Source organism: Oncorhynchus tshawytscha, linkage group LG02, assembly GCF_018296145.1.
Source record: "Oncorhynchus tshawytscha isolate Ot180627B linkage group LG02, Otsh_v2.0, whole genome shotgun sequence".
In the NCBI taxonomy this organism is placed as follows: Eukaryota; Metazoa; Chordata; class Actinopteri; order Salmoniformes; family Salmonidae; genus Oncorhynchus; species Oncorhynchus tshawytscha.
Genome location: NC_056430.1, coordinates 12062458 through 12077835, shown reverse-complemented (window position 1 = coordinate 12077835; position 15378 = coordinate 12062458). Strand labels below are relative to the sequence as shown.

At 44.4% G+C, this 15378-nt stretch overlaps 1 protein-coding gene across 1 annotated transcript; it reads left to right on the top strand.

Moving 5' to 3' along the window:
- The first annotated feature begins 133 nt into the window (after nt 1-133).
- LOC112221791 (adenosine receptor A1) lies at nt 134-12830 on the top strand. Its single transcript, XM_024384122.2, has 3 exons — nt 134-1223; nt 7917-8211; nt 10923-12830. Exons 1-3 carry the CDS (start codon nt 883-885, stop codon nt 11304-11306), a joined length of 1020 nt encoding a protein of 339 aa, XP_024239890.1. The 5' UTR covers nt 134-882; the 3' UTR covers nt 11307-12830.
- The last annotated feature ends 2548 nt before the right edge of the window (nt 12831-15378 follow it).

Sequence of the window (15378 nt, the reverse complement as noted above, 5' to 3'; positions counted from 1 at the left end):
CATGATCGAATTTAATATTTTCTCCATCTCTCTAGATGGCCGGCACCAAGCGGCACCAACACCCACCCCCCTCTTTTGTCCATTCGGATTGGTGAGCACAGAGGTCCGCCGGCGCATGTGACTTCACATAAAGTAGTATGCAGAGAGAGCGGAGCAGAGAACACACTCGCTGCTAATAACCAGCTGAGCGCACCGACAATGAGTTCGGGACAGTTCGATTCATTTGATTATTTTCCTATTTTGAAAACCATTCTACCAAACAAACGTTTTGGCAAAGAAGACTGGATTTTACGCGAAAGCTTGCATGTGAAAAGAAGCTGAAAATCACAATTGAATGAGAGGAGAATGGGTAATATTTAAGCTGATTAATAGTTCGGGCAATGCGTTAGCGTTATTATTTTCATTCCCTGACAGCTTTAACCGATGATGACACCAGTCTCAGATATTTTATTTTTCAACTTTCTACTCTGACTAATGATGACGACTAGTGGTGATGCGAGCTGAATTGGGAAACTGTGGACAAGGACCTCCGGCGCCAGTTTGACTCAATCACACTTTTACTGGACACATTGTTCTTCCTCATTTTTAGGGAGTGGTTCACCAAGGTAACCGGCTTCACTGACACCACAGGACGCATGATGTGTCCAAAACAAAGTCCATATTATGCTCAGTAAAGCAGTATCCAAAAGGACTGCACAACCTTAGTGCAATGATATCTAGGGCAATATCCTCCTAGGACGGATCGAATAAGACAGAACGCCATGCGTAAACAAGAGTTCCAGTGGCTCCCCGAATTCCATAAAGGAATACTAGAACTTCTCCATCCTGTCTTTCTAAAGTACTAACAGAACCAGACAACCGGGCCGCCAGGCTACCGACAGGATGCCGTCTGGTCTGCCGCCTGCCCAAGCCCTCTACATCGGGATGGAGGTGATTATCGCCGTGTCCTCTGTGATCGGGAACGTGATGGTGGTCTGGGCGGTACGGATAAACCGTTCTCTACGGGACACCACCTTCTGTTTCATAGTGTCTCTGGCTTTGGCGGATATTGCGGTGGGGGCTTTGGTCATCCCGTTGGCCATCACCATCAGCATCGGGCTCAAAACGCACTTCTACAGCTGCCTGCTGGTCGCATGCACCGTGTTGGTGCTCACGCAGAGTTCCATCCTCGCCCTGCTGGCCATCGCTATCGACCGTTACCTGAGAGTCAAAATACCCATGAGGTAAAAAATGAGAGAAAGAAAAGGGATAGTCTTTATATTGTGCTTTTCTTTTTGTCTCTGTTTGAAAGCTTTCGTTTTCCAAGGTCACCGGGTTTAACATCTGTCTCGTTTGTTTGTTGGCAATGGCATCTGAGATATTTTGTTATTTTGCTATTTTGTTGCCTGATTTCCTGAATAGGTTATTCAGCCTATTTATTATAGCTTAAACAATACAGCCTATTGACAGTTTTGCCAGACAGGCACAGTCAGCTCTCTGAAAGAGATACTAACACAGAGATACGTCTCCCACAGACAGACCATACAGACATTGTTATGTTCAATACATAGCCAGTCTCAGTTGAGGTCAAGTCCATGTTCATCATAGTCAAGGTGAGATGTGTGTTGACCACCTAGTCATAGACTAGGCGCAGCATAGTAAACGTAAATACAGGACACTCAAGTTAGTATTATACTGTATGTTAAGTTTGGTATGGTTACACAATACAAAAGGTTACTTATGGGTGGTTAGTTGGGGTGAATGGGGAAGCATATAACGTGAACGTCTAGCAACCTGAAGGTTGCTGGTTCAAATCTCATCATGGGAAACTTTAGCATTTTTCCTAATTAGCAACTTTGCATCTACTTACTACTTTTGAGCTATTTTGCATGTTAGCTAACCGTTCCCCTAACCTTAACACTTTATCCTAACTCCTAATCCAAACCTTAACCATAACCTTAAACCATAGCCTAGCGCTAGCCACCTAGCTAACGTTAGCCACAATAAATTGGAATTCGTAACATATCATAGTTTTTAAAATTTGTAAAATATAATATTAATTCGTAACACATCATAAGAAAATGGATAATCCACAAATAAATATATACAGTTAATTCAGAAAGTTTTCAGACCCCTTCCCTTTTTCCACATTTTGTTACATTACAGCCTTATTCTTAAATGGATTACATAAATGTTTTTCTCATCAATCTACACACAATACCCCATAATGACATCACAATACACCATAATGACATCACAATACCCCATAATGACATCACAATACCCCATAATGACAAAGCGAAAACTGTTTTTAGAAATAAGTATTTAGACCCTTTGCTATCAGACTCAAAATTGTGCTCAGGTGCATCCTGTTTTCAGTGATCATCCTTGAGATGTTTGTATACAACTTGATTGGAGTCCACCTGTGGTAAATTTAATTGATATGACATGATTGGAAAGGCACACTCCTGTTCTATATAAGGTCCCACAGGTGACAGTGCATGTCAGAGCAAAAATCCAAGCCATGAGGTCGAAGGAATTGTCAAGAAAAGCTCAGAGACAGGATTGTGTTGAGGCACAGATCTGGAGAAGGGTACCAAAAAATGTCTGCAGCATTTAAGGTCCCCAAGAACACAGTGGCCTACATCATTCTAAAATGGAAGACGTTTGGAACCACCAAGTCTCTTTCTAGAGCTCGCCACCCAACCAAACCGGCCAATCAGGAGAGAAAGGCCAGCGAGCTGACCAAGAACGTGATGGTCACTCTGGCAGAGCTCCAGAGTTCGTCTGTGGAGATGGAAGAACCTTCCAGAAGGACAACTATCTCTGCAGCACTCCACCAATTAGGCTTTTATGGTAGAGTGGCCAGATGGACCATTGCTCAGTAAAAGGCACATGACAGCCTGCTTGGAGTTTTCCAAAAGGCACCTAAAGACTTTCAGACCATGAGAAACAAGATTATCTTGTCTGATGAACTCAAGATTGAACTCTTTGGCCTGAATGCCAAGTGTCACATCGGGAGGAAATGTGGCACCATCCCTTTGGTGAAGCATGGTGGTGGCAGCATCATGCTGTGAGGATGTTTTTCAGCGGCAGGGACTGGGAGATTAGTCAGGATCGAGGGAAAGATGAACAGATCAAAGTACAGAGAGATCCTTGATGAAAACCTGCTCCAGGGTGCTCAGACTGGGGCGAAGGTTCACCTTCCAACAGGACAACAACCCTAAGCACACAACCAAGACAATGCAGGAGTGACTTCGGGACAAGTCTCTGAATGTCCTTGAGTAGCCCAGCCAGAGCCTGGCCTTGAACCCGATCTAACATCTCTGGGGAGACCTGAAAATAGCTGTGCAGCGACGCTCCCCATCCAACCTGACAGAGCTTGAGCGGATCTACAGAGAAGAATGGGAGAAACACCCCAAATACAGATGTGCCAAGCTTGTAGCGTCATACCCAAGAAGACTCGAGGCTGTAATCGCTGCTAAAGGTGCTTCAACAAAGTACTGAATAAAGGGTCTGAATACTTATGTAGATGTATCATTTCAGTTTTTTGTCTTTAATAAATTTGCATGTCATGTCATTATGGGGTATTGGGATGTCATTATGGTGTATTGTGTGTAGATTGATGAGGGGGAAAAACCGATTGAATCAATGTTATAATAAGGCTGTAACGTAACAAAATGTGGAAAAAGTCAAGGGGTCTGAATACAATCCTAATGCACTGTACCAAACATATCATACTAATGGGAGTGTCCCGGATGTACATGTACTATTGTTACTTCTACCCGGGTCCAGGTTGCTCACACATGTCCAATAGCTTACACGTGTAGAAGTAACAGTCAGACAAAATCAAAAATTCATTAAATTATCACAACACGTTCCATTTTTGATTATCTCTTAGGCTACATGTAGGCTACAAGTCGGAAGTGGCTTAGTTTGATAGGTTTAAGAAGGTTTTTTATTTCACCATTATTTAACCAGGTAGGCAAGTTGAGAACAAGTTCTCAAGTTCTCATTTACAACTGCGACCTGGATAAGATAATTTGATTTGAGTTTGACTGAATATTGAGGAAGATTCAATAGAGGAGAATTTGGGGGAAAGTTATTTTCTTAGTTGGTTTTCCAGGTTCGGGGGGAGATTAAATGAAATGTTTTGCTCACTTGAACGAGCAATAAATCAGACGGTGCAATCAACATAAGATTGTTTTGACAAGCTACATTTTTACAGAGCACTGAGCATTCATCTCAGACAGTAGGAGGGTTGATGGCCAAATAACCAGTAGTAAAGAAAATACACAGAAAATATAGATTTACACATCTTGTAGGGTAGGTTAATCAATGTGTTTGGAGAAATGAGAGGTTTAGAGATATGATAGAGAAATGATAGAGAAATGATAGAGATATTATAGAGATATAATAGAAAAATGATAGATGTGATATGATATATATATATATATATGATAGAGATATGATAGAGATATTATTGAGATATGATAGAGAAATTATAGAAAAATGATAGATATGATAGCGATATGATACATATATGATAGAGATATTATAGAGAAATGATAAAGATATGATAGAGATAGGATAGAGATATTATAGAGATATGACAGAGATATGATAGAGAAATGATAGAACAATTATTGATATGATATATATATATATATATGATAGAGATATGATAGATATGATAGAGATATGATAAAGATATGATAGACATGATAGAGATATGATAGAGAAATGATAAAGATATTATAGCGATATGATATAGAAAAAACATACCACACACACTGGCATTCTTGTTCACTCGAGAATACTTAACGAACTGTCTCGCGCCAGAAACATTGGTATAAGTTACCCATTCATCCCCACTGGGCAAAAAAAAGGTTAAATCAACATTGTTTGCACGTCATTTCAAACCAAAAAATCTATGTGAATGTTGAATCAATGTGGGAAAATGATTGGATTTGAAAAAAGTAATCAACATAAGGGCATTTCATATAAATTTTAACCTAAATCCAATGACATGGTGACATTTGTTGAATTCACGTTAGTTGACAACTCAACCAAATGTAAATCAAAACTAGACAAAACAGACGTTTGTGCTGAGTGGGATGCATTATAGATCAGGCAAGTACATCAGTATATTGGTATATAGTCAGTATAGATGATCTTTTATAACATCACCAATAACCTGGCTGCATTTGAGATCCTTTACAACCACAACAAAAAACATGATTTGCATATGTCTGTAAAAGGAAGCTACAGTTCATTTGTCATTGAACACATAATTGATCAATGTGATTATTGTGGTTGGTTGACTGATCTGAACATGTCATGTCTCAGGCTGCCACACTGCCCGGGACTCTGAATTTAACATAGGATGCATCCCAAATGACATCCTATTCCTTATGGGTCCTGGTCAAAAGTAGTCAATTATAATGTGGAATAGGGTGCCATTTGGGCCACTCCTCATTTATTAGAGGAGTTGATAGTGAAAGGGACCATTTAGTCAACAAAGGTTGCCAGAAACATTTCCCTGCATATGAATGCACAGGGAAACATTAAACATACAGATCAATGAAAGGAATTATTGAAGAGCAATTCTAGAAGCAACGTCTACTGGATCATTTATACGCACTTAAGGAAGATAGCCTAAGCACTCATTGTGTGTGTGTCTGCTTCTTAGGAGATTGATGGTCTGTGAATGTGTGTGTGTGTGTGTCCTCAGTGACATTATGAGACTGGTGTGTGTGTGCGTGTGAATACGCACATACTGTATGTATGTGCGCTTGCGTATGTGTCTATGTTTGCGCCTGTGTGTGTGTGACATTGAGTGGCAGCGAGTGTTTTATATCCTGGCAGCCCTGTGGCAGATTACTCAGTGGGTTCTCCTTCCAGCTTCCTGTGAGAGACCATTTATCCTCAGAAGTGGATGCATCACACCACCCACTGTGTGTGTGTGTGTGTGTGTGTGTGTGTGTGTGTGTGTGTGTGTGTGAGTGAGAGAGAGAAAGAAAAAGCAAGAGGGAGGGAGAGTACGTGAGAGAGAGTATGTGTGAGAGAGAGGGAGAATGTGTGAGAGAGAGAGCAAATGTGCGAAAGAGAGGGAGAGGGAGCGAGAGAGAATGTGTGTGTGAGAGAGAGAGCGAGAGAGAGGGAGCGAGAGAGAATGTGTGTGTATGAGAGAGAGAGAGAGAGAGAGAGAGAATGTGTGAGAGAGAAAGAGACAGAGACAGAGAGAGAGAGAGAATGTGTGAGAGAGAAAGAGACAGAGACAGAGAGAGGGAAAGAGACTGGAAGGGGAGAGAATGTGTAGAGAGAGTCAGTAGGGTTGGCAAAGAGACAGCAAAGGAGTATGTGTTTTTGTGAGTGTGTGTTAAAGATGTGTGGGTATATGTAGGTTTGTCTTGAGATTATTTACTTGTTGTCTGAGGGTGTGTGTGTTGTACTTTCACACCTCAGAGAAGCAACTCCTTCAGCAAACTCACACTAACCAAATATATATATATGTCTAACAGCAATGCTTCCTCTGCTCTGGTGTGTGAGCAGAGCACATCAGTTCATTCCTCTTGTATCGTGACTCAGCGATGACCTTCAAAAGGAGGAAAGAATCCCAGATTTGAATCCTAAACTTGGATGTAATTCAGTAGTTTTGACGGAGTTGTAGACAGTCTAGTGAGGTACCGACGTACTGTACCATGGATTGCAGAACACGGTGGACACAAGCCAATCGCAGTGATTCTTTTCTCGGAACATTAGTCAGTCAGCCAAGATTTGGAGCTTGTTGGATATACTCTCATATCCAGCAGCGGGATGTGGATCAAAACGCACAAGTAGCACAAGCACATCCATGCAAAAAGCACAAGTAGCACAAGCACATCCATGCAAGTAGCACAAGTAGCACAAGCACATCCATGCAAAAAGCACAAGTAGCACAAGCACATCCATGCAAAAAGCACAAGTAGCACAAGCACACCCATGCAAGTAGCACAAGCACATCCATGGCTAATTTAGGAAATTGTCCATTTTAGCTAGCTAGCCACCGGAGGACAACACAAGGAGATGCAACAGTTTAAGTTGTTTCTGTCGATAACGTATGATCTTAATGCGATTTGATAGGAGTGATGCCAAAATCCAAGCTGGCTTCCCTTGACACTTTTTTTGCTGCGCCAGGACCAATCACAGTTGAGCTCACTCAGTTTAGCTCAATGCTGATTGGCATATTTGTATACTTTTTTTTTTAAATCAAGGGAGGTCAAAGGGTACTTGGCTTGCCTTGCATTCAATGGTACGGGCGGCAACAATGGCATACTCGTTTGGACCAGACAGCATTAGCTAGATGGTTTACATGTAGATCTACACAGATCATGTAAATGGGAACAAGAAAATGTATGTAATGGGAACTAAAATAGAATGTAAATGGGAACTAAAATAGAATGTAAATGGGAACTAAAATAGAATGTAAATGGAAACTAAAATAGAATGTAAATGGGAACTAAAATAGAATGTAAATGGGAACTAAAATAGAATGTAAATGGGAACTAAAATAGAATGTAAATGGAAACTAAAATAGAATGTAAATGGGAACTAAAATAGAATGTAAATGGAAACTAAAATAGAATGTAAATGGGAACTAAAATAGAATGTAAATGGGAACTAAAATAGAATGTAAATGGGAACTAAAATAGAATGTAAATGGGAACTAAAATAGAATGTAAATGGAAACTAAAATAGAATGTAAATGGGAACTAAAATAGAATGTAAATGGGAACTAAAATAGAATGTAAATGGGAACTAAAATAGAATGTAAATGGGAACTAAAATAGAATGTAAATGGGAACAAGAAAATGTATGTAATGGGAACTAAAAGAGGTACAGCTCGGTCAGTATACACTAACACCTCACCCATTTTTTGTCTCCCGTCTCCATAGCTACAAGCGCGTGGTGACTCCGCGGCGCGCGGGTACGGCGGTGGTGGTGTGTTGGATGGTTGCCATCGTGGTCGGCTTGACGCCCATGCTGGGCTGGAACAACCTGCAGCGTCTCCGTGACAACGGATCCCTGGTGACCACTGACCTCTTAGTGACGTGTCAGTTTGAGACCGTCATCAGCATGGACTACATGGTTTACTTCAACTTCTTCGGCTGGGTGCTGCCGCCCCTCATCCTCATGCTGCTCATCTATGCTGAGATCTTTTACATGATACACCGGCAGCTCAACAAGAAGGTGACTGTCTACCATCTACAATAAATAGCCTTGTTAAAGATGACGCTCATTAAGTTAAAACAATGGTGACGGCAACGTCCAGTCTGGTTTAACCAGGCTATAGAATCAGATGATCCACTGGCAGCTTGACAAGGAGCATAGCCTGGTCCCAGATCTGTTTGTTCGATCTTGACAACTCCTAGGGTCATTGTCACATGGCATTAACTAAAGGAGTTGAAAAGGCAGCACAAACAGACCTGGGACCAGGATGAAGGTCACTATGAAGGTCACTTGTCTAGACTAGAGTCAGATGAATAGGACAGAATGAACTGAGTGTGTTTGATAAGCATAGCAGAGGTAGAAGGAGGTGGAGGGCATTAGAGGGAGGTGGAGAGACTTGGAGGGAGGTGTGGGGAGGTAGAGGGAGGTAGAAGGAGGTCGAGGGACTTGGAGGGAGGTAGAGAGAGGTGGAGGGCATTAGACGGAGGTGGAGAGAGGTAAAGGGAGGTGGAGGGCATTAGAGGGAGGTGGGGGGATTAGAGGGAGGTGGGGGAGGTAGAGAGAGGTGGAGGGCATTAGACGGAGGTGGAGAGAGGTAAAGGGAGGTGGAGGGCATTAGAGGGAGGTGGGGGGATTAGAGGGAGGTGGAGGGAGGTAGAGGGAGGTGGAGGGCATTAGACAGAGGTGGAGAGAGGTAGAGGGAGGTGGAGGGCATTAGAGGGAGATGGAGGGAGGTAGAGGGAGGTAGAGAGCATTAGAGGGAGGTGGAAGGCATTAGAGGGAGGTAGAGGGAGGTAGAATGAGGTGGAGGGCATTAGAGGGAGATGGAGGGAGGTAGAGGGAGGTGGAGGGCATTAGAGGGAGGTGGAAGGCATTAGAGGGAGGTAGAGGGAGGTAGAAGGAGGTGGAGGGCATTAGAGGGAGGTGGAATGCATTAGAGGGAGGTAGAGGGAGGTGGAGGGAGGTGGAGGGCATTAGAGGGAGGTGGAGGGCAGAGGGAGGTAGAGGGAGGTAGAGGGAGGTGGAGGGAGGTAGAGGGAGGTGGAGGGAGGTGGAGGGCATTAGACAGAGGTGGAGAGAGGTAGAGGGAGGTGGAGGGCATTAGAGGGAGGTAGAGGGAGGTGGAAGGAGGTAGAGGGAGGTGGAGGGCATTAGAGGGAGGTAGAGGGAGGTGGAAGGAGGTAGAGGGAGGTGGAGGGCATTAGAGGGAGGTAGAGAGGGTAGAGGGAGGTGGAGGGCATTAGAGGGAGGTGGAGGGCAGAGGGAGGTGGAGGGCATTAGAGGGAGGTGGGGGGCAGAGGGAGGTGGAGGGAGGTAGAGGGAGGTGGAGGGAGGTGGAGGGAGGTAGAGGGAAGTGGAGGGCATTAGACAGAGGTGGAGAGAGGTAGAGGGAGGTGGAGGGCATTAGAGGGAGGTAGAGGGAGGTGGAAGGAGGTAGAGGGAGGTGGAGGGCATTAGACCGAGGTGGAGGGAGGTAGAGGGCATTAGAGGGAGGTAGAGGGCATGAGGGAGGTGGAAGGCATTAGAGGGAGGTAGATGGAGGTAGAAGGAGGTGGAGGGCATTAGAGAGAGATGGAGGGAGGTAGAGGGAGGTGGAGGGCATTAGAGAGAGATGGAGGGAGGTAGAGGGAGGTGGAGGGCATTAGACAGAGGTGGAGAGAGGTAGAGGGAGGTGGAGGGCATTAGAGGGAGGTGGAGAGGGAGGTGGAAGGAGGTAGAGGGAGGTGGAGGGCATTAGAGGGAGGTGGAGGGCAGAGGGAGGTGGAGGGAGGTAGAGGGAGGTGGAGGGAGGTAGAGGGAGGGAGGGAGGGAGGTAGAGGGAGGTGGAGGGCATTAGACAGAGGTGGAGAGAGATAGAGGGAGGTGGAGGGCATTAGAGGGAGGTAGAGGGAGGTAGAAGGAGGTAGAGGGCATTAGAGGGAGGTGGAGGGCATTAGACAGAGGTGGAGGGAGGTAGAGGGCATTAGAGGGAGGTAGAGGGCATTAGAGGGAGGTGGAAGGCATTAGAGGGAGGTAGAGGGAGGTAGAAGGAGGTGGAGGGCATTAGAGAGAGATGGAGGGAGGTAGAGGGAGGTGGAGGGCATTAGAGAGAGATGGAGGGAGGTAGAGGGGGGGTGGAGGGCATTATAGGGAGGTGGAAGGCATTAGAGGGAGGTAGAAGGAGGTGGAGGGCATTAGAGGGTGGTGGAGGGCATTAGAGGGTGGTGGAGGGAGGTAGAGGGAGGTGAAGGGTATTAGAGGGAGGTAGAGGGAGTTGGAAGGAGGTAGAGGGAGGTGAAGGGCATTAGAGGGTGGTGGAGTGAGTTAGAGGGAGTTGATGGAGGGAGGAAGGTGGAGGCAGGTAGAGGGAGGTGGAAGGAAGTGGAGGAGTTTACATTTGATGTAGAAATCGGCAGTCCTGTGGCACGTACCAGAAAGGTAACAGGACAGGTTATCCCCCTCAGGGTTGACAGCATAGACAGACATTATTGAGCAGAGGTGCTGATTGTCGGCTGAAATTACAGGTTTTTAAATCAAGTGGCAACTCACTCCACTCAGTACACACTGCTGTGCAAATGAAACACACTTCGAATACAATACAATGGAATAGAATAACTTCGTTTTTACCAGAGATAACATTGGTTAACTTGTAAGAATTCATTACAGAAATGTATAATGCTCTAAGGTTTTCCGACAGACCAACCTCTGAATCTGAAGTCTAAATCGCCTTCCTCTTCTCCCTCCTATCCCAGGTGACGGCGAGCCACACGGACCCAAGCCGTTACTATGGGAAGGAACTTAAACTAGCCAAGTCCCTGGCCCTGGTCCTCTTCCTGTTTGCCATCAGCTGGCTTCCTCTACACATCCTCAACTGTATCACGCTGTTCTGTCCGGACTGTAAAAAGCCCATATTCCTTATCTACATCGCCATCCTGCTCACGCACGGCAACTCTGCCGTCAACCCAATCGTCTACGCATTCCGCATCAAGAAATTCCGGAATGCGTTCCGTAAGATCTGGGAGCAGTATGTGCTGTGTAGGGACCCGGTGGGCAAGCTGCCCCAGAGAGGAAGTCAGAGGGGCCAGAGTGAAGTGGAGAGGAGGCTAAGGGCGAATGATGACGACGATGACGTCTGATCTGGTGATGAAGATGTCGGGATGTGAAGACACTGGATTATTAGTTCAGACGGATGTACATGAGAACGGTTTCTATGTTGATTTGCCTGCTGGTTAGAGAGAGATGTGGAGGTGGTGGGAGGGACCCTAACCTCAGTTTGATCCCACACAGTGAGGGTGTTCTTGAAAGTAATGTTACAGACTGAGTGTTGAAATGTTACCTCACACAAGGTGGACTGGATTGGCTGAATTATCCACCGGTGACTAGGTTCTGACACCATTGGTTATCTGATCTCTCTTCATTCTAGAATGCAGCAGAATGTCGTCACTCCTATATGACATTATCTGACCTGACGTCAGATAATGCAACTAAACAGAACAATAGCGTCATCAGGTCACCATGGTGATTAGGATTCCGAATTAAAAGGAATGGCGGAACTACTAATAATGACTAACCATCTCCTATTGGCTTAGGGAACAATCATGTCATATGGGCCAAAGGGCTTCCAGAAGGTACCGATAGGAACTTTTTGAACTCAATCACTAAGTGTTCGTTAGTAGCACATAATGAACACTGCGCTACTGTTAAACATAACCCACATAGTCTCTGGTCAAAAGTAGTGCACTATTAGGGTGCCACTTTAGATGCACCCTATGACTACAGTATCAGTGTCAGATGGTTGGAGGGCAGGGCTTCTCCATCTGTGAACTTTGAACTGAACTAAAAACACATGGCCTTTCTATACGGACAACCTCACATGATCGCAAAGCTAAATCTCTCTCTCATTCTGTATAAGGAAGAGAAAAAGCTCATTCCTCCGATACTGAAATGTTATATTCCATAACCTTACGCAGCACAGGGCACTGTGGGTCAGAAGCCGAGCCATATAGGCCTACTTTATATACATATACAGCTCTGGACAGAAGGACAAAGAGAGGGTTGTTTTGAAATTAAGAATTCATTTCCAAAAATGCGATATCCACCAATTTTTCACAGTTGTGTTTTTTCATCTGAAATGATTGCTTATGGGTACCTTCATGTGTCTGTGTGTGTTTGTGTGTGTGTGTGTGTAACATCAGATTTTTAATTCATAGATTTTAGATGTGAATTAAATTGTGTGTTTTTTTTTCAAAACACTATATATCCATTGTTTAGCTGGAATGGAATGTTTGTATCCTGTATATTTGACTGTGACATGTGGTTGTCTCGCCTAATTAGCTTAATATGAATGCACTAACTGTAAATCACTCTGGAGCATCTGCAAAATAATTAAAATATCTCATGTAAATGTTTTACATACAGATCTCATATTACTGTATGAATTATAAAAATGATGTATAATTTGTATAGTTCTTTATTAAAAATGTAGTTATTAGTGTAAAACCTATCAGTACCACTTATTTCTCTGAGAGTGAGGCAGATATATTGCATTTAGCAAAAAAAAGTGTATATTTTTGTCTCAACCGTGATTAGTGAGAAAAAAGTGAAAAAAAAACTCTCCCTTTCATAAGTAATTTAAACAATAAAACATTTCTGAAAACAGATATATAGTGTTTTGGAAATAAACTCTTCTCTTTCTAATCTAGCCTGCACTCACTTTTCTATTTCGCTTCAGATATTGTAAAATGTAAGGTTTAATATTTATTTATTTTTATTCATTTATTTTTACCGGTATTCAATTGTTTTAGTAGCTACTATCTTGTCTCATCGCTACAACTCCCGTACGGGCTCCGGAGAGACAAAATGTTGAAAGTCAATCGTCCTCCGATACACAACCCGATACACAACCCAACCAAGCCGCGCTGTGTTGCGCATCCAACCCGGAAGCGCGCACTGTGCCCGGCCCACCACAGGAGTCGCTGGTGCGCGATGAGACAAGGACATCCCTACCGGCCAAGCCCTCCCTAACCCGGACGACGCTAGGCCAATTGTGCATCGCCCCACGGACATCCCGGTCACGGCCAGTTTACGACAGAGCCTGGGCGCAAACCCAGAGTCTCTCTGCAGTACAGCGCCCTTAACCACTGCGCCACACGGGAGGCTATTTCACCATTATTTAACCAGGTAGGCAAGTTGAGAAAAAGTTCTCATGTACAACTGCAACCTGGCCAAGATAAAGCAGTTTGACACATACAGAAACACAGTTACACATGGAGTAAAACAAACATACAGTCAATAATACCGTATAAACAAGTCTATATACGATGTGAGCAAATGAGGTGAGATAAGGGAGGTAAAGGCAAAAAAAGGCCATGGTGGCGAAGTAAATACAATATAGCAAGTAAAACACTGGAATGGTAGATTTGCAGTAGAAGAATGTGCAAAGTAGAGATAGAAATAATGGTGTGCAAAGGAGCAAAGAGGTAGTTGTTTGGGCTAAATTATAGATGGGCTATGTACAGGTGCAGTAATCTGTGAGCTGCTCTGAGAGCTGGTGCTTAAACTTAGTGAGGGAGATAAGTGTTTCCAGTTTCAGAGATTTTTGTAGTTCGTTCTCCAGTCATTGGCAGCAGAGAACTGTAAGAAGAGGAAGAAGGCCAAAGGAAGAATTGGTTTTGGGGGTGACCAGAGAGATATACCTGCTGGAGTGCGTGCTACAGATGGCTGCTGCTATGGTGACCAGCTAGCTGAGATAAGGGGGGACTTTACCTAGCAGGGTCTTGTAGATGACCTGGAGCCAGTGGGTTTGGCGACAAGTATGAAGCGAGGGCCAGCCAACGAGAGCGTACAGGTCGCAGTGGTGGGTAGTATATGGGGCTTTGGTGACAAAATGGATGGCACTGTGATAGATTGCATCCAATTTATTGAGTAGGGTATTGGAGGCTATTTTGTAAATGACATCGCCGAAGTCGAGGATTGGTAGGATGGTCAGTTTTACAAGGGTATGTTTGGCAGCATGAGTGAAGAATGTTTTGTTGCGAAATAGGAAGCCAATTCTAGATTTAACTTTGGATTGGAGATGTTTGATGTGAGTCTGGAAGGAGAGCTTACAGTCTAACCAGACACCTAGGTATTTGTAGTTGTCCACATATTCTAAGTCAGAGCCGTCCAGAGTAGTGATGGACAGGCGGGCAGGTGCAGGCAGCGATCGGTTGAAGAGCATGCATTTAGTTTTACTTGTATTTAAGAGCAATTGGAGGCCACGGAAGGAGAGTTGTATGGCAGTGAAGCTCGCCTGGAGGGTTGTTAACACAGTTTCCAAAGAAGGGCCAAAAGTATACAGAATGGTGTCATATGTGTAGAGGTAGATCAGAGACTCACCAACAAGAAGAGTCGGTCCAACAATTGAACCCTGTGGCACCCCTATAGAGACTGCCAGAGGTCCGGACAACAGGCCCTCCGATTTGACACACTGAACTCTATCAGAGAAGTAGTTGGTGAACCAGGCGAGGCAATTTGAGAAACCAAGGCTATCGATTCTGCCGATGAGAATGTGGTGATTGACAGAGTCGAAAGCCTTAGCCAGGTCAATGAATACGGCTGCACAGTATTGTTTCTTATCGATGGCGGTTAAGATATCGTTTAGGACCTTGAGCGTGGCACCCATGACCAGCTCTGAAACCAGATTGCATAGTGGAGAAGGTATGGTGGGATTCAAAATGGTCGGTAATCTGTTTGTTGACTTGGCTTTCGAAGACCTTAGAAAGGCAGGGTAGGATAGATATAGGTCTATAGAAGTTTGGGTCAAGGGTGTCCCCCCCTTTGAAGATGGGGATGACCGCAGCTGCTTTCCAATCTTTGGGAATCTCAGACGACACGAAAGAGAGGTTGAACAGGCTAGTAATAGGGGTGGTAACAATTTCGGCAGATAATTTTAGAAAGAAAGGTTCCTGATTGTCTAGCCCGGCTGATTTGTAGGGGTCCAGATGTTGCAGCTCTTTCAGAACATCAGCTGACTGGATTTGGGAGAAGGAGAAATGGGAAATGCTTGGGAAAGTTGCTTTGGGTTGTGCAGTGCTGTTGACCGGGGTAGGGGTAGCCAGGTGGAAAGCATGGCCAGCCGTAGAAAAATGCTTATTGATATTCTCAATTATAGTGGATTTATCGGTGGTGACAGTGTTTCCTATCTTCAGTGCAGTGGGCAGCTGGGAG

Bases quoted from the DNA above. Each gene is read 5' to 3' on its own strand.
- LOC112221791 (XM_024384122.2), top strand. From the start codon at position 883: ATGCCGTCTGGTCTGCCGCCTGCCCAAGCCCTCTACATCGGGATGGAG. The intron at 1,224-7,916 runs GTAAAAAATGAG...CCGTCTCCATAG, and splicing joins AGAGTCAAAATACCCATGAG to CTACAAGCGCGTGGTGACTC. The intron at 8,212-10,922 runs GTGACTGTCTAC...CTCCTATCCCAG, and splicing joins ACCGGCAGCTCAACAAGAAG to GTGACGGCGAGCCACACGGA.